The sequence below is a fragment of the Equus asinus genome, chromosome 11 (assembly GCF_041296235.1).
Source record: "Equus asinus isolate D_3611 breed Donkey chromosome 11, EquAss-T2T_v2, whole genome shotgun sequence".
NCBI lineage: Eukaryota > Metazoa > Chordata > Mammalia > Perissodactyla > Equidae > Equus > Equus asinus.
The window spans coordinates 72,494,989-72,514,282 of NC_091800.1; the positions used below are offsets into that span (position 1 = coordinate 72,494,989).

At 41.6% G+C, this 19,294-nt stretch overlaps 1 protein-coding gene across 4 annotated transcripts in view; it reads left to right on the top strand.

The window, feature by feature from the left end:
* Window positions 1–19,294, top strand: part of UBAC2 (UBA domain containing 2) — a 234,365-nt gene that overhangs the window by 140,888 nt on the left and 74,183 nt on the right. For 3 of the 4 annotated variants that reach the window (XM_044779759.2, XM_070520094.1, XM_070520093.1), the window contains exon 8: window positions 4,513–4,635. In XM_044779759.2, coding sequence (XP_044635694.1) covers window positions 4,513–4,635 — 123 coding nt within the window. Of the gene's footprint in view, window positions 1–4,512; window positions 4,636–9,031; window positions 9,079–19,294 lie in introns of all 4 variants that reach the window. The other variant, XM_070520095.1, reaches the window with a different exon arrangement.

Below are 19,294 nucleotides of genomic sequence, written 5' to 3' on the forward strand. Positions count from 1 at the left end.
CTTGGTCCACGTTGCGGGGTGCTGAGAAATGGAGTAGCCATGTGTCACCAAAAAGAATCCTGTTTTTTAAGAAAAGGGAGGATGGATATTGAGAGTCCACCAGCAGTCCCTGCTAAGACTGGAATTGGCAGTGTATGAAAAGATTAGTGTGGAGTCATCCCAGGCAAGAGTGTGCCGTCTTTCCACTCATTCAGACCTTCTGATATCCTTCAGTGTAGTTTACATTTTCTCATAGACATCTTGCAGATCTTTGTTAGATTTAATTCCGAAGTACCTAATAGTTGTTCTTTCTGTTTGTAAATAGTAATTTTTTGCACTTAGATTTTCTCAATGACCACAGTCAAGGAATGTTAATTTTTTTATCTTATACTTTCTTATTAGTTCTCATTTCCTAGTTAGACAGTCATCACGTGTGAATGACAGTTTTCTCTCTTCCCTTCATTCTCCTTTTTCTCTCATGATTGGTTGGCTTAGGCTTTATTATACTATGACTTGTCTCTTCATGAATGGGTACTAAGTTTTATCAAATTGTTTTCACACCTGTTGAGTGAGCATTTGGTTTTTCTCCTTTAATCTGTTAATGTGTGAATTACATTACTATATTTTCTAAGATTCCCGAGATAAATCCTAATATAATACATCATACCAGATAAAATGATTATTTTTTGAACATTGTTGGGTTAGTTTGCTAACTTTTTTCAGGATTGTTGCATCTGTCCACAAATGAAAAACAAGTCCTATAATTTTTCTTTCTCATAATGGCCTTGTCTGATTTTAGAAACGTCGTTATATAGCCTCAAAAACTTAGGTGGGGAGCTTTCCTTCTTTTTCTGTTCTCTAGAACAATTTGCATAAGATAGCAAGTCCTTAAAGATTCCGTAGTCTTCACCTATAGATTTTTGGTCGGTAGATCTTTAAGTATTATTTCAATTACATTAATGGCTAGAAGGAGTCAAGTTTTCTATTTCTTTTTGTAATGTTTTATTGAAGTAGAACATATATACAGAGAAGTAAACATTATATAAAGGTAATCATACAAATGTACTTTGTGTTTTATTTTATTCAACATTATATTTGAGAAATTCATCCATATTGTTACATGTAATTGTAGTTTGTTCTTTTTAAGTGCTAATTTTACATTATGTGGCTGTATCATGATTTATCCATTCTACTTAATGGACATTTGGGTAGTTTCCAGACTTTGACTCTGACAAATACTGCTGCTGAAAACATTCTAGTCTATCCCTTTTGTTGACAAGTATTTGCATTTCCGTTGACCAGGAGTGGAATTGCTGAGACAATACCCATGTGTTCAGCTTTAGTAGATGCTCCTGAACAATTTTCAAAAATGATTACCAATTTCTGCTTCTTTTTAAGTTTTAGTGAGTTATAGTTTTCTAGAAAATTGTCTATTTCATCAAAGTTATTGATATGAATGAAGCTTTCTTATGATTTTTTAATATCTGCCATTGTGTCTCTTGTATTATTCCTAATATTACTTGTGCCGCTTTCTTTGTCTTTGCATCAAGCTTGCCAGATTTATCCATTTTACTTGACTTTTTAAACAACCAACATTGAGTTTTATTGATTCCTTCTATTGTCTCTTTATTTTCCATTTTATTAACATATGCTCTCAACTTTCTACTTCATTGTTTCTGATTTTAGATTATTATTACTTTCTCTAACTTCTTAAATTTAATATACTTAACTCTTTAATTTTCAGTCTTCATTTTCTTTAAGCTCAATATTTTAAAATTACATCAACTACTTAATTACATCCCACAAGCTTTGATAATCATCTCAATTTTATTCGCTTTTAGATATCTTCTAATTTCCATTATGATTTTTTCCATTTTTGATCTCCAGTGTGTGAATTTTTGTTTGTTTTGTATTAATTGTAATTTTGATATTGATTTCTAATAAATTACATTGTAGTCAGAGAATATAGTCTGTAAAATATTTATGTTTTGGTATTTGTGAACATTTCATATGGGACTTAGGGCACAGTCACTTTTTTTTTTTTTTTTTTGAGGAAGATTAGCCCTGAGCTAACTACTGCCAATCCTCCTCTTTTCGCTGAGGAAGACTGGCCCTGAGCTAACATCCGTGCCTGTCTTCCTCTGCTTTATATGTGGGACACCTACCATAGGATGCCTTGCTAAGTGGTGCCATGTCCACACCCGGGATCCGAACCAGCGAACCCTGGACCACCGAAGCAGAACGTGCGCACTTAACCACTGTGCCACCGGGCCGGCCCCTGGCACAGTTGCTTTTTATAAATATTTTTTGTATAATAGAAAAGAATGTGTATTCTCCAAAAGTTGAGTACAGACTATATACATTCTTTTAGACAAAACTTATGTTCTGTATTATTATTAGCTTTTGTCTGCTTGATATATCAATATATGCTAAAAATTAAATATATATCTGGATGTTTCCTCCTCTCTTCTAGTTCTGTTCATTTTTTCTTTCTATATTTTGATCCTGTTGTGCTATACATAAATAATATCGATGTATCCTAGTGATTTTATCCCTAATAATGTCTTTTGTGCTCTTGAGGTCTGTTTGTTTGACATGAATATAGCAATATCAGCTTTCTTTGGTTAGTACTTCTCTAATATTTCTTTTTTGATCTCTTTACGTCACCTTGTCTATGACTTTGTATTTTAGGTTTGTCTGTTGCGGTGGGTAGGAGAGATTTCAAAGTTGAGAATATCAGCCTTTCGGCTAGTGAGTTTGTCCACGTATATTTATTGTGATCACTAGTATATTTGAATTTATTTCTACCAGTATCTCTCTAGAACACTTTTGCATAATGTCTCCATTTTTAATTTCCCTAATTTTTTCCTAATTTTTTCATAATATCCTATTGTTTTAAGTCCTCCTTCTTAGTCATTTTAAAACTTCTTACTTTCAGATTGTTGTAAATTTAAATTCTTAGGGATCTAATCCTTCTTTTCATTGTACACACAGACGCTTGCTTATGATGGGTTTTTTCTTCATGGGTTTTGTAATTTTGGGTTCAAATTGTCTCTCCACTGGAGTTTTATCTGTAAATCCCCTGTAATCCCAGGGTGAGAGAGTGTCTCTCCAGAGTTGTTTTGCATTTGCTTCTGCTTGGCTCCTTAGATATAGCCATCTTAATCCTAGAGCCAATTTTTATGTTATTTTTGATGGATTCTTAGAGCACGAATGTAGTCTAACTTGAACCCTGGATTTCTCCTTTGTCAATTCTTAGGCAGGCCAAGATTCCTGCTCCCCGCCGAGGAAGATCAGCTTTTTGTTTTGTCTTTTCTCAGCCTCTCTTTCACTGAGGGTGCTGCCATTTGAGGGTTGTGCCTTTAAATAGGTAATGAGTTCAAAGTGACTACCTCTTTCAGACCCAAGTCCTCATCTTCTGACCCCAAATAGGTGATAAAACCCAAGTTGTTCTAGGGTAGCAGGATGTGCGCGCCCTATGCCGTCCTTGGCAGCTTGCTTTCCTCCTGCTCCAGTTTTCCAGAGCTTGTTTCTGGCACCTTGGGCCCTCCATTTATCTCCTTTATGTTCAGCTGTGCAAATGAAATGTTTTTTATTTTCTCTGGCATTTTTAGGTGTTCATAGTAGGAAAATTTTTAGGTTTTCTTAGTCTGTAACTTTTCCTAAATCTAGAAATAGAGATTTGGATTAAGTGAAAATAATAGCGTATAGCTAAAAACATGGATTTTTTGAAAAGCATCATGCAGTGCATATTTTTTTCACCTCGTGGCTTTCTTTTTGTTGATGACATAGAATAAACAAGAAGTGACATTACATCAATCTTGTTATCCATAGAGCCACTCAAGAGGACGGTTTTGATCCTCGCTTCTGAACCTCTTGTCCTTGTGTGTAAGATTTACCTTCACGTTCTCTAGCCTGTCCCCGAGCCTGGGTTTAATCTCCACCTGCAGTCTCCCTCCACTGAGCATGCTCAGAATTTACTTAGAAGAACAAGTAATTTACTTAGAATTTACCTAGAAGAACAAGGACGAGGAAGAGGAGGAGAAGGAGGAGCAGGAGGAGGAAGAGGGAGAGGAGGAGCATTTTAAAGAGCTGCTGAAGGAGCTCCAGGTTTCTGCTTGACTGCAGTGAATTAGCCTCCTGCCCGTATCTTCTCTCCTGTCACACCTGGTAAAGCCCTGAGCTCCGCAGGGTCCATTGGAGTTGGGACAATATCAGAAGGGACTCAGCGGGGCTGAGATTAGGATCTGCGTGTCGTCTTCTGCCTCCCAGAGCCAGATTGCATACATAACTTTAGCAGTACCCATTACCTTCTTTTTCCTCTGTGCACTTGCTGCAGGCTGCAGATTTCATCCTACTGATTGAAGGGTGGCGTGATGCTTTAGGATTTGGGTTGCTTCCATACAGAGGATCAATATGACATTTTATTTCCCAGTCTACAGATGTCACTGCGTTGCAAGAGAAAGCACTTCCAAGCATTATGATGGTTCTGCTCCTTCTCTGTCTAATCATTATGTATTCGTCTCTTTTTAGGGAGGAATGATCAATTGGAATCGTCTTTTCCCTCCTTTACGTCAGCGACGAAATATAAACTATCAAGATGGTCGGCGGTCTGAACAACAAGCATCCCCGCCTCTAGAGGTTTCTGAGGAACAGGTAATCGGTAACACCTGGTACTTATCCTAAACCCATGTTACAAATTCAAGCAGTCTTGGTGAATAAGACTTGAAGGAAATCAAGCATATAAATACAAAGATTTGGATAGCTGTTAAACTGCCACCTGTAAAAGTGATGGACACTTTGGGCCTTTCTTGGCCACTGTGGGTCTTATGAGTTTGAGGAAGGCATGATTTGAAAAAAAGTGTGCTGTGATCTCTTATTTTAAAATGTATAGTACTTTATATATGGAGAAAACTACTGCTGTTGGTTCCCTGCGAGGGATGGAGAAAAGGCAGAAGGGCAGGGAGGCAGTGGTGCTTCTCTTGAGTAATCCTTTTGTGTATTTTTTACTTTTGGAATCAAGTTGATGTTTTACATATTCAAAAAGCAAATCAACAATAAGGACAACCGTAAAACTAAAAAAGAGACCGATATAAATGATACAACTGTAGCATAATCATAGGAAAGGGTAAAAATTAATCTCAGTAACTTTTGAACATTATATGCCCTCTGTCTAAGAAAAAACAAACTGCAAGCACATCTCAGACTCTTCGTAGGTTTACTTTTCATAGTGATATGAGTACAGCAATTCTGATATTTTGTATGTATTATAGATTTGAGCAAATGAGGAAATAGGTTGATCTTACTGTGGAAGAAAAGAAAATACCAAAAGAGAACTGGGTAAGGCAAGGAAGAACCTGTGGGGTTGGATTAGAATTAGAGACATCTGCATAAACTCATGATTTAATGTGTGTATGTGTGCGTGCACGTGTGTCTTAGCTCTGTCAACCGAGAGGAGTCAGAAACAGTGGCGTCCCAGTAGCACTGAGCACACCTAGTGCCCAGATCTAGCTTCTGGATACTTTGGCCCACTCACAGGAACCAGCCTCTTTAGAGAAACAGTGAGCCTCAGGCCCAGGGTAGGGAAGGCAAAAGATGAACCTAGACCACCTTATATGGAGAATTAAGGAAGTGCTCCATCACTGAAGGGGTGTGCCACAAGGATCCCGGAGCCAGCATGAGGGAGTCGCACTGGCCAAATCTGGGACATCAGATTTGAGCATGAAAATAAATGAGGACGATACTATAACATAAGCGCTTTAGGGGAGGAGAATGCATGAGTTTATACAGATATTAATAGAAAAATAAATATTTACATAAATACATACATCCACAAGGGAAAGGGAAATGCTTTCCTTTCAGTAGAACATAAAGTAATAAAAGAATGATGGTATTGCAAAATCACAGTTTTGCAGCTATCAGAGTAAAAATCAATTCAGGGAAGAATCATCAATATATGAAGAACAGGCTATTTATATAATGTCAAAGTATCTCCCCACAAGTGACTTATTAATTACAAAAGGAAAATAGTAACTCTACAGTGGAGAAATTGGATACTGCTTAACCAAGTTATCAGAATTAGTATTACCAGTAATGGGACAGAGGGCAGTGTGGGCAAGCCCTGAAAAGGACACATCAGTTATGTGTTACAATAAAAAATGCATAACTTTGTTCATAAAGACAAACCCAATTTGAGAGTCATTCTATAAAGTACCTGACTTGTATTTTTCAACAGTACTGATGTTACAAACTGTTCCAGATTTAAGGAGACTAGGGAGCATGCTAACTAAGTGTCATACATGGTCCCAGACTAGATTCTGTACTGGAAACATATGGTGAAAGGACATTTTAGAGTCAGTTGATGAAATTGGACTGTAGACTAGATAATATTTTTAGGTTAATAAGTTTCTAGGATTCGTTATCTATACTGACTGTAGTTAAGAAAGAGAATATCCTTTTTCTTCAAAATACACACAAGTTATTAAGGGGTAAAGGGACCCCTTATATATGTAACTTAACCTCAAATGGCTCAGGAAAAATAAGTGAAAGAGGGAAAAAGTATATGTAGACAGAGAGAGAGAAAGCAACTGTGGCAAAATAACGGTGAATCTGGATGAAGAGTCATCAGGGGTTCTTGGAGCTCTTCTTGAAATTTTTCTATAAGTTTGAAATTGTTTCATACTAGAAAGTTTTAAAAAATGCATAAAATAAGTTTAGAGTATTCCAATAACACCACTTTCAAATTTAGTTCTGCATCCATTAGTTTCTTCTCATGAAAGCAAATCAAGGTCAGCATTTCATAGCTGATCACACCATCCAGGCCATCACCTCCCCATCCCCTGAGTAAAAAACTGTAGTCAGACCCAAGGCACCAAGTCTCTGCATCTAAGCTGTGTCCTGACTTTTTCTGGAACTCAAGAGGGGCCCCTGGGCAGGACTCCACTGCCACCCCTGGACTAAGCTGCCATAAATGCTTCTGAAAGAAACCAGTTGAATGTGCCTAATGAGTTGATGCAGACCCTCATTCTTGCAAGTTCTCAGCTCAGACTGATCATTTCAGCAGCTCTTTAGGATAGAGAGATGGATTAAGGAGCCATAGTTCTCTTCTACGTCCATTAAAGAATTTCTAGAAAAATGTTATTCCCACGATAAGAAAATAAAGCCAAATAACTCAGCATTTCTAAGATATTTATGGTACAAATTAAAAACTAAGCTAACACTCTCAAATTCAGGTGAAAAGAAATAGAATTCTGTTCTGTTACTGTTTACTTGATAGAGCTGTGAGTCACGTTCCTCACGGAGCAGCCGTTAACAATACGAGGTATTTAAAGGTGAGATAGTTCTTAGTCTTGACACTTTGAAAAAACAGTGTCAAAAAGTGATAACAAGCAGAATGTGTGTAATTGAAGTCCTTAGGGTTTTTTTAGTGAATCATTTTCCTTGATACTCGCAGAATGACAACACTGAGGTTAACATGTTGTCAATATCAGTTTAAGTTCTTCCTTACTCTGCTATGAAAAGATGTAACTACATGAGAGGTTGTTTTTAACATATGCTTCCTTATTCATTGATTTTCTAAATCTTGTTTTTTGTATTTCTTGTTTACCTTGAAAATGGCCATTATAGACCATCATTGCATGAGGACACACAGTCCTCCCTGGCATTGTTTGTTATGCACACTCTAGGTAATTCTTCTAATAGGTGCTAGAGGGACAGTAAAAGAGAAAAAAGATGTTGTTCTTGCCCTCAAGATGTTAACAGTAACGTTTAGAAATTTATAATTAATGTGTAATCTCTTGGCTAGTTTGTTGAGGCTAGACACAATCTAAAATATCATTTGTTGGTAACATTAAGATAGCTTGAGCTAACAAAACCTTTTTATGCTTAATTTTTCAATTAAATGTGCTGTATTTTATTTTTTAAGTATCAGAGTCTTGTAATTTTAGTGCATTAAGAAACTTAGTAATTTTCTAAACCAAGACAAATAGAAATGATTATTTGAGGGTTTTTTTGATGTAAATAAGTGCTTAAGGAATTTTCGTGAGAGTTCTTTAAGATAGGAAATGTACCAGTCCATGTGTTTTGAAAAAACAGAATATTCTAAGAAAGAATGTACCTCTCCTGTTCAGTCTAGTGATAGTCCAACATACAGCTACAGAAATTTTTTGCCACCTATTGTACTCTTCCTATTCTATTTTTCTCTCTCTTTTTTCTTTCAGGGATTTTTATGCTACACCCATACTCAAAGTTAACAAATAATGAAATTTTCTCATATTGGCTTCATATTTTTTTTAAATCAAAGGGGGAGAACTTACCAAGTTTTTCTCTCTTAACCTTCTCCAAGCTTAGGCGGTGACCCTTCGATGTATACTTAATGGGACTCACAGGTAAAATCAGACAAGGAAGTTAAATAAGACTAAGCCACAGCTAGGACTTAACAAAAGGCAGATAAACACAGACTGTTCCCAATTTCGACATCCTTACTTCCATTCATCTTTCCTTTCTTGTAGCCAGCCAACAATTTTCAACTGCTCTGCACTGGGCTAAGCACTGGGCTAGGTGCTTGAAATACAGAGATAAATACGGTAGAATTTCCTGCCCTCAGTGGTGCAGAGCCCAGTGTTGTAGGGAGCCAAGCCCAGAAATGGCTCTAGTCAACTATATAGAAGCGTCCTAGTGCTACTGAAACTGAGAAGGGATTGCCAGTGCTGGGCGGGTTGAGGGCAGTGGCATTTGTAAAGATGTGGTGTGGTGAAAAGTGCATCCAATTTGGGGAAGCACAGGTGGGTGAGGTTGGAGTGGAGGGTAACCGGTGGGGTAGGGGCACCGCCTGGGGAAGAAGCTGGATGGGGAGCAGGCAGAACAGGCTCCCCAGCAGCCTTCCAGAGGTGCATGGACATCATGTTTATGCCATAGGCTTTAAGGAACCGTGGCAGGATTTTAAACAGGGAACTGCTACATCATCGGCTTTCCCTGGAGGATGGACTAGACCTGGAGGTAGGGGCATGTTACAGTCATAAGCACGAATGTATTTTCTTCCCTCCCTGCCCAGGAAACATGTTACAGTCTAGGTGCTTACAAGACTCTTGCCCAGACCAGGTATGTTACTGCTCAGTAAGTTTATAATACATGAGATCCATGACGTGGATTCCATTCATGTCCTCTGAAATATCCATTGGCCCGAGTAGAGAGACAGTGGCTTTAAGCACAAAGACACTTTCAGTCTTAGCTGATGAATAGCAAAATGTGTTTAGTATGAGAGAAGCTGAATCTCAGTGAGGTTCTCCTCTCTCTCCTCATCTCAGGAATCCTCACCACTGTCTCCAGAAAACCCACCTAAACTGCAGAATGCTCCCCTTATAAAAAACAATCCCCTGGCTAATCTGTATTTGTTTTGAGGTAAATTTCATGCTTCTGTTCTGAATATTTCTCATTGCAGGGAGTTGGGGACGGGTCTAGTGACTTGCATGTTGTCCATCTTCCCTGGCAGACAGTGAGCTTGTCTGAGCTTGGCAAGGGCTGATACCACGCCTGCCTTGTTTCCTACTGACACAGAATGTGCCCCACAGCGGTTAGAGCAGGGCCGAATGTGAAGGTGTGGTCAGTGCACTTCCCTTTCAAAAGAACATTTGTTTTCATTTAAAAATGTGTTAGAGAGTGGTACTGTCAGACCTTTCCATCTCTAATGCCAAGAGATTGGAAATGTGTTTTCTAACAAAATACCAAAGTTAAATGTGTTAGAGTGAAATATTGGGTGACAATCAAATAGTTAACCAGCTCTTCCGGGTGCTCTGAAAGATGTAAGCAAAGAAGTTCATCCAGCCTGGAGGTGAGGGAGTTCTCACTACCAATCCCTGAATCAAGGAGGAATGCCAAGCTGGGGGGCCACGGAGCAGCCTCTAGCTGGGCAGGAACATAAAATAACCAGAAACGTTCGCTCAGCTAACAGGTGTGATGAATGGGGTTCAGCAGTGCTGAGGAGGAGAGAGGTCAGCTGACAGGGAGAGAGCTCTGCTGACCCACAGGGATCTAACCGTGAGCCTGCAGCAGGGCGGCAGCCTGGCCCTGATGATAACAAATAGTAGTTACAATGAAGGGGAGGGAAGGGTGAGCCGCGTTTCCGATGGCTCCTCCTGTGATCTTGTCCCCGTAGGGTGCACATGTGGCCTGGGAAGTTGCCCGCCACGAATGGGCAGCCCAGCATGGGGTTGGGTAAGGGCCACCTTTCAGGTGGGCATCACTTTTTGCAGGCATCAGAATTTGGGAAGTAAGAACCCAAGAAACCATTTGTTTTTGGCACCCTTAGCTAAAGGGAAGTTAAAGAAACCACAGTCTTATCTGAACAAAACAAGCAAAGGAGTATTTCACTGAGAGGAATTGCTATAAACCTCAATGGAATGAATGTTCTCTTTTACTTGTGTCACAGAGTAGTTGAAATACTAGTAGAATGCTAAAATGGGATTTCATTCATTTTCTTGATAAGAATTATCTTGAGATCGTAGAGACTTGTGACCTAATAATAGAGGTTGTTAAAAAAAGGAAAAGAAAACTGATACAGATTTATCTCCATCTCTATAGGTTTCTTTTCTCATTCAGCGTGGTCTCTCTTTGGAAAGCATATTATGGGAAAAACATAGTCCACCTTGTGCTCCTTTGGAGCATTGTCAGATGACCAGGGCAGTGCTCTCCTGCAGTGCCTGCTCCTGTCCGGGTTCCCATACCTCAGCTAGCCAGCCCGGTGGGGCTGGTGGGGCTGGCGGGGTGGGGGGTGGTGGTTGCTGCAGTACACTGCCTCAGGGCAACTGACCCCTGTGGGAGAGATCCTTGACGAAGAGCTGCTGATAGAGTCAAAGGTCACTGAGGCGGACCTTCCGCAAATTGTTTCCATCTCAGTGAGGAGGCTAAACTAGAATTTCAGTACCAGCCTCTTCTTGCTATCCCTTAAATTGGATTATCTCTGGCCCTTCCCTCTAGGAAGTCAAGTTTTCAGTTACGTAGCAGGCATTGGAGACGTTCTATTTGGGTAACTTTAGTTTTTATGGATAAGTGATGTAGAAGACAGGAAAAGCATAAGACCCTCTTTGGATATCAACCCAACTATACCTGGTTTTTAAAAGAAGTTAGAGAAAAGGTTCATTTAGGTTTTTAGACTAGCAACCAAGATGAACTGTATTCTGTTTTGCACTAAGAATTTTTAGACAGAAACTTCCCTGTGATGCACAAGCAGAAGGGGGAATGTACTTAGTGTGCTCTGAAATGGAGACGGAATATTGGAGGAAACCCTTTTTAGAAAATTCCTGTGGGGCATTTTTAAGTTTTCCAAACAGACTGCTTGCAGACCCTGCCAGTCCGATATTGATTAGATGCAAAATGTGCATCTGCCTTGCTCTTGGCTCCGCTTAAATCAGAAAATGTCTCTATCTCAGCATGTTCTTTTGAAGACTTCTAAGTGTTTTCCTAGCTTTCTCATTTTGTCCCCAAGATGTTTATTGGACATCTTCCCCCAGTGGACTGTCAGTTCCTTAAAGAACTTACATGGCTTAACTTACCCTCCTTCTCTAACCGCAGCGGGGCACCTTCTGTGTCAGGCTCTGTGTTAGGTGGGAAACTGGGCAGGTGTGGTATCAGCCCTCACAGAGCTCACCTTTTGCTGGGGCGAACAGGCAACACGCATGTCATTAGACCAGCCCCCAGCTCAGCGCGCGTACTTAGGGCAGGCCCTTGGAGCAGGGGAGATGGTCTGTAAACGTTTGTTGAATTAATGATGTTCCTGTATGTTCATAACTTGATTTAAACTGATCAGGATGTATTTCTATCTTCTAGTCAAATAAGATCACAAGATTTTTACATTGAAATTTCCTCTTCCCTTGGATGTTAGATCTGATCAGCTAACAGATGGTTCTCGTTCCAGTAGCTGAAGACAGGAAACAGCCTATAGAGAAAACAAATTCGTTTAGGCTTTCAGTGTGATAACATGTATTATAACTAATATATACTGTATGCTTTGGATAGGGAGGGAGCTGGACTGAGTATCCATAAATAGCATTATGTATATAATCATCAGAATTGAATATTTGCTAGAATTTATACAGATATAAAGTAAGGTGTTATAGGAGTCACTAACATAGTGTGGGCTTTTTGTTAGATTTTATGCTCACCTTTTTAAAAGATTTTTCCTATCTTAGTGACTTCATTTGGTCTCATCACATTGGTTTTCTTACACTAGTTCTTGTTTGTGCCATTTAAACGCTAGAAAGATGTGGAAGAAGTCACTTGCGTTTGTTTTTAAGCGTGGCTGTATTTAGCCTTGCGGTAGGTATACATGTGGGCGTACTTAGCTGCAGAGCCAGTGTTTAGTAAACTCCCTGTCATCTGGGGGAGCATGGGCCTCTCCCTTGATGTCAATGACCAAGGTCCCAGAAGGAGTGGTTTTTCTGCTTCGAGACTTCCTTCCAGCTGCTCCATGGCCTTCTCTGAAAAAGAACCTGCATTTGATCGTTGTAAAAGACACACCAGTTCTTTGACCAACAAAGGCTATAAAACTAGTGATGTGGAAGCAGTTAAAGTGAATGCTGAAAACAAAACCCAAGGTTGGTTTTGTCACGTTGTCAGAGTCTCTGAACTGAGGCCTGAGAGGGTCAGAGGGAGGGACCCCCACACACCTAGCCCAATCGCTTTTCAGTCGGATAATCATTATAGGAGGGAAGGCCTACTGAGCACCTGCACATACCAGTCATTGTTCTGGGCCTTTCACACACAGACCTCTTATCCTCGAAACTGAGAGCGTGAGGCTTCAGTCCCCTGCTTGGGGTCACACAGTGAATATGGCCAGCTGGGGCCTGGCTCCAGAGCTCGGGCTCTCTCTGTCCCCCTGACAGGGCTCCCGCCTCCCAGCAGGGGGCTGGGATCATTGTTTTGTACTTGGGTTGGATCTGAAATGGCTGCCAGCCCCCCCTTGTGTTTTTATTTTAGGGAATTAGGAACTTCTGGAATCTTGTCTGTGTTTTGCTTGCATGACCACAGATCTGCCTGGGCCTCAATTTTCTTTCTGCCATTTGAGCACAGGAGTTCATGTGTCCCAGGCTAAGCCTTTGACACAGAGATAGTGATGAAGTGCACCAGGATTGGGCAAGTGGGCCTCTTGGCACAGATAAACATTAAGGTCCACAGCGGTAATTGTTGGGATCCAGGAGAACTGTAGACATCTGTTCTCTGTGTTGCTGGGTTCTGCTCCAGTTCTTATCACTTGGACTGCAAACCGTTGAACCACCCAAAGAAAGGACAGCAATGGAATGCACGGCCCAAGCTAGCCGTGGGGATCCCATCCACGCTCTCCACTGAGGGATGGGAGCAGCTAGAAAACACTGTCAGAACCACTCTCTCTACTTCTCGTCTTTTCTGGCTGATTATTATCCACATGTACAAGCCCAAGCATGCAGTTTTCATTTTCCCATGGATATTTACAGTTTGGGACACTAGGGGAAATTTACAGATACCCTTTCTTAGTGTAATTGTACAATTTTTTAAAAGAACTGTATTAACACTATTTCTACTTCATAATTTTTTTTGTCTGGTCAAACTACCGGGTCATTCAGCAATGAAAATTCTCCAATCACACTTGTCTTCTCACTCCTAAAAAATGCAAAAAGCTCTGAAGCCAGCTTTAGCTAAAGGGGCATGATTCCCACCTTCAGAGGATGAGCAGCCAGCTGCCGAAAGCTTGTAACAGCAAGCACTCTCTTCAGCAAAGACCTGTGAAAAACCCAGCGCAGTTGTCAAAACCAGTGATAGTGCACGTGTGGTGTCTGTGAGAGAGAATGAACTCAGGAGGAAGCCTCGTGTGCAGAGAAAGATTTCTCTCACACCAGACATCACTTACGAGGCCTGGGACACAGCCAGCCATCCCAGACCTGAGGGATTTTTCCCTCAGGTGCTGCAAGTCCTGGGGCCTGCAGTGCCCTCGGTGCCGCTACTCTGCCTTGGTGGCCTGTGTCAGCATCTTCTGGATTCCAAAGCGAACCTTCTGTATTCAGAGTCGGTGGAGGGAAGACTCAAGTACCAGGTGGAAGTTGTGGCCTAGCACCCCCACCTGGTACCAGGGCTGGTACCCCACGCTGGTACCACGTCACTGACTCACACGTCTTCAGCTCCAGATTGCCAAACAAACAGATTTGTTCCTGCTGGCTAGGTGCAAAGAAGCAGCCCCTTCTGAATTATGCTTGAAGTACCAAAGGTGACAAAGAGGTGATAGTGAATGTAGCATTTACTATGCTGTTCGGAGTCATATAGAATGGCCAAATTGTTGGGCCGTGGTGTCGTGTTCATGGGTAAAAGAGAGAAGGCAGGCAGAGCTGCCCACCTCCTCACTCAGCTACGTTAGCTGTGCTAGATAGTGGTCCTTAACTGGGAGTAATTGGAGTAAACATCATAAAAGGTTATTTCCATGTAGGAGTGGAAATCACCTAGTAAGAGTACCTGGCTCACTGAGGTGGTTTCTTCCCTGTCGGCGTGCATCTGACACAAGTCCTCCAGCCCCTGTCCCCAAAGGTGCTGTTGGGGTCGAGAAAGCAGGGTGCCTAATACTCAGTTTGAAATGCTCCCCAGGAAGGGAAAAGTGTGGCTTCTGAGACTTGAATGGCAAAGTTGATGTTTCATGTCCAGCAGAAGCTTAAAATAGATTATCAGACAGATGACTGGTGAACGTTAGAGAGTGTCGTAGTCTAAGGGCAGCAAACTAATCCTGTTTTCACAGGATGTCACCACAACATTTGACAGCATCTCATCACCTTTAGAAAGGTTGGTGAAAGGCACAACAGATAATAATATGAAGTGGGTTTGAAACTCATTTAAAAATCTCTAAAAAATTGTTGATTTGTCAGCTGAATACAAAAGGAGATCTCCAGTGGATTCTGGGCTCTGTCTTTGATGGTGCCTGCTTGACATTTTCATCAGTCATCACTTGAATGACGTTGTAGAGGTTTTCTAATCAAATTTGGGGATGATACAAGTCTGAGGGAGCTGATTAACAGGGTAGACAACAGAATTTAAACTGAAATTAATTTTGATTGGCTAGAAAACAATAGGGGGAAATTTAACAAAGGTGCATAGTCCTAAACCTGAAAGATCAAATATAATCTTACAGGGTAGGCTTGGGAAGCCTGGCTTGAGCATTTCATGTGAAAATACCTGCAGGTTTTTACCAGGCCCCACCTTAACTTGGCTACACCAGTGTGGCGTGGCTGCATACACAAGGGCATATGTACACACACAGACACATGTATGAATGCTACTGAAGCAGTCCTCTGTTATCCTGAGGGTTGAGATCCCAGGAAGGCAGCGGTCTGGCTGCCCTTTGCCCTCCTCAGACCACACCAGTGATATTGTACCCAGTTTGGGACACCATATTCTGAGATGGCAGAAATGGGCGAGCATTGAAAGGGGAGGGGCTGGGCTAGAAGGTGCTGGATCCTGAAACACAGGAATGACAAAGCAGCCAGGGCCCTTGTTCTCAGACAGCTTACAGTACAGTGGTAGGAAGCAGTCCACGCTACAAATACAGATAAATGTCATGGCCATGATGAGCACAGGACAGAGGTCAATGGGGCCACGAGACTTCTACTCTGGGGCTCCTCGTAGTCTGGGAGACATGGGAAAGAACCAAGATCCAGTGGATGAAAAGGAGTTAACCAGGCCAAGGGCAAAGGAAAGAGCCTCCCAGCAGAGGAAACACCCCTAGAGAAGGTGAGAGATGCAGCGCCCCATGGCCTGGGACAGCCAGGCCCTGGCCTAGAGTAGCAGAGTAGGTGTGGGGAGGAGGAGGGCGGCCTTCAGACACTCAAAATGCTTCATACAGAGAAGGGAATGGGGTTGTTTTCTGTTACTTCAAAGGGCAAAGTTAGGGCCTTTGAAGTCTCACAATGGCAACTAGTCAGGCTGATTCTGCTTCGTTTGAGGAAGAACTTTCCATCTCAGCCAATGAGTAAAGGGTGTTTGTGATATTCTGGAAAAGATGGTTCTTTCCTTGAGTGGGAAATGAAACCAGAAGATTCTTCCATTCCGTCCACGCTATCCATCAACCTGAGGAGTTGAGCTAGGAACCGCCTTGATCCCCTCAGTCGCGCACCTGCAAGTGCTGCCACCTCACACTTGTTCACCTGTGGATGGCCCATTTCACAGGCTCTGACCATTCCTTTAGAAAACAGCTGTCAAGGTTTCTGATCACAGCCCACAGTAAGAAAGGCAGCCACTGCATACATATGTGTGAATATGGAGAACTGAAATGAAGTCTTATGGAAGAAAGACCCTCACTTACATGCATTTTTTTTAATCCTAGTCTTAACGCACTAAGTGTTCATGACTTAATAATGAGGGATCGCAGCCTCAGTTTGATAAACACTGGCTAGAACTCCAGCTTCTGGGAAGTGTCGCCTGCCTGTCCCTTTTCCTCTCAGCTGGGTTAGCCTCTCTACCAAAGGTTCCTGGACTCAATTCCAATGTGTGTGGAAGCTTCCCCGCCAACAAGCAGTTCCCTGATGCCAGAGAATCCAGCTCCATTCTGACACTGTCTGCCCAGAGATAGAATCAGATTCCACAGGTAAAGGGCTCAGTCCCACAAGACCACCCTCCACTTCAGACACCAGTCACAAGTTGTCACCTGTGCTTCTGACAACCAGCTACAAACTGGAGGTTCTATCCACCCCCTCCAACTCAGGATGTCAATCTCAAGTCACCTGTGCTTCTGACCAACTGGCTATAAATCAGAGGTTTTCACAACCCCTTCCTCAGGTTTGATTAATTTGTTAGAACAGCTCTCAGAGCTCAAGAAAACCCATTTCCTTACTAGATTACCAGTTTATCACAAAGGATATTGAAGGATACAAATCAACAGCCAGATGAGGAGATACATAGGGTGAGGTCCCGAGCAAAGGAGCTTCTGTCCTCGTGGATGGGGCCCGGCATGGTGGCAAGTGGAAGTGTTCTATTTCCTCAACCTGGAACCTCTCTGAAAAAGGGCTGACAAGCTGTCCTTTTTGGGTTTTTTGGAGACTTTGTTATGTAGTCCTGACTGACTGAGTCATTGGCCATTAGTAATTGATTGAACCTCAAGCCCCTTTCCCTCCCCGGAAATCAGGGGGTGGGACTGGAAGTTCCAATCCTCTGATCACATGGCTGGTCCTCCTGGCAACCAGCCCCCACTCTTGGGTGAGGTCCAGAAGTCACTTTCATTAACAAAAACAGGACACCATTTCACCTTCATGACCCTGAAGCACTTTCAGGAACTGAGGACAAGAGACCAAATATTGTAACGAAAGGATGTTCCCGTTGCCTGTGTCACTCAGGAAATTCCAAGGATTTGGGGAGTTGTGAACCGGGAACTGAATGAAGACCAAATAGCTCTGAGAAATGTATTTCGGTCATCTGAATGACCAATTATAGGTATATTTCTTATAAATCACAATATCGCACCGGGTCCGCTATCACTTAGGCCCCTCCCACGCCCTGCTCTCTCCTCCTGGCACCCCACACTCACACATACCTTGACCCCCTAAGCAGGGGAAGGAGAAGGAAGGAGGGCAATATCAGGCCTTCTCTTTCCGCTGGGGAGCACCAAGCACATGGTTTTCTGCAAGAAAGAAGATTAGAAATGGTGACTGTCCTCAGTCAGCCGACAGAAGCCTCTTTAACCCACACATTGTTGAAAATCTCAACATTTCTACAAGTATCATTTTTCACTATATATTATTATTGCAAGTGTAGTATATTTCAATATAAGTACGAAATACAGATTCCTGTGGCTGGTCCAGGGTCATAATTACTTTTACATTTTTAAATGGGAAAATAGGTTACAAATAAACTTTAGTAAAACCACCTAATTCGACATTCGAGACTGCCTGTATGTAAAAGTACAGGAAACCTCTATAAGTCACAGATTCAGGATTTGTGGTCAAAAAAATGCAAGCTTCGTCCTCTCTACCCTTGGTGGCTTTAGCTACCTCCTCCCTGCGGTTCTGCTCCAGGCTTCGCCCCTCTATGCTCTGCTGCTACCTACAGAGCCCCGGCCAGTGACTTAGAACATGTTGCAACTAATGTGAAATGCTGAAAAGGTGAGGGCACCCAGAGGACGTTCCCTGGCTCAGCAATTCCAAGAACTTACAGGCACTTTTTTTTCCGTTTTATTTTTTATTGAGGTTATGATAGTTTACAATCTTGTGAAATTTCAGTTGTACATTATTATTTGTCAGTCATATTCTAAGTGCACCACTTCACCCTTTGTGTCTACTCCCCACCCCCCTTTCCCCTGGTGACCACTAATCTGTTCTCCTTGTCCATGTGTTTGTTTATCTTCCACATACGAGTGGAGTCATACAGAGTTGTCTTTCTCTATCTGGCTTATTTTGCTTAACATAATACCCTCAGGGTCCATCCATGTTGTTGTGAATTGGGCAATTTTATCCTTTTTTATGGATGAGTAGTATTCCATTGTGTATATATACCATATCTTCTTTATCCAGTCATCAGTTGATGGGCACTTAGGTCCCTTCCACATCTTGGCTATTGTGAATAATGCTGCAGTGAACAAAGGGGTGCATGGGTCTCTTTGAATTGCTGATTTCAAGTTCTTTGAATAGAGACCCAGTAGTGGGATGGCTGGGTCATACTGTATTTCTATTTTTAATTTTTTGAGAATCTCCATACTGTTTTCCATAGTGGCTGTACCAGTTTGCATTCCCACCAACAGTGTACGAGGGTTCTTTTTTCTCCACAACCTCTCCAACATTTGTTATTTTTTGTTTTGGTTATTTTAGCCATTCTAACGGGTGTAAGGTGATATCTTAGTGTAGTTTTGATTTGCATTTCCCTGATGATCAGTGATGATGAGCATCTTTTCATGTGCCTATTGACCATCCATATATCTTCTTTGGAGAAATGTCTGTTCATGTCCCCTGGCCATTTTTTGATCAGGTTGTTTGATTTTTGCTATTGAGTTGTGTGAGTTCTTTATATATTATGGAGATTAACTTTGTCAGATACATGATTTGCAAATATTTTTTTCCCAGTTGGTGGGTTGTGTTTTTGTTTCAATCCTGTTTTCCCTTGCCTTGTAGAAGCTCTTTAGTCTGATGAAGTCTCATTTGTTTATTCTTTCTATTGTTTCCCTTGTCTGAGAAGACATGGTGTCTGAAAAGATTCTTTTAAGACTGATATCAGAGTGTACTGCCTATATTTTCTTCTAGAAGTCTTATGGTTTCAGGTCTTACCTTTAAGTCTTTGGTCCATTTTGAGTTTATTTTTGTGAATGCCATAAAACAATGGT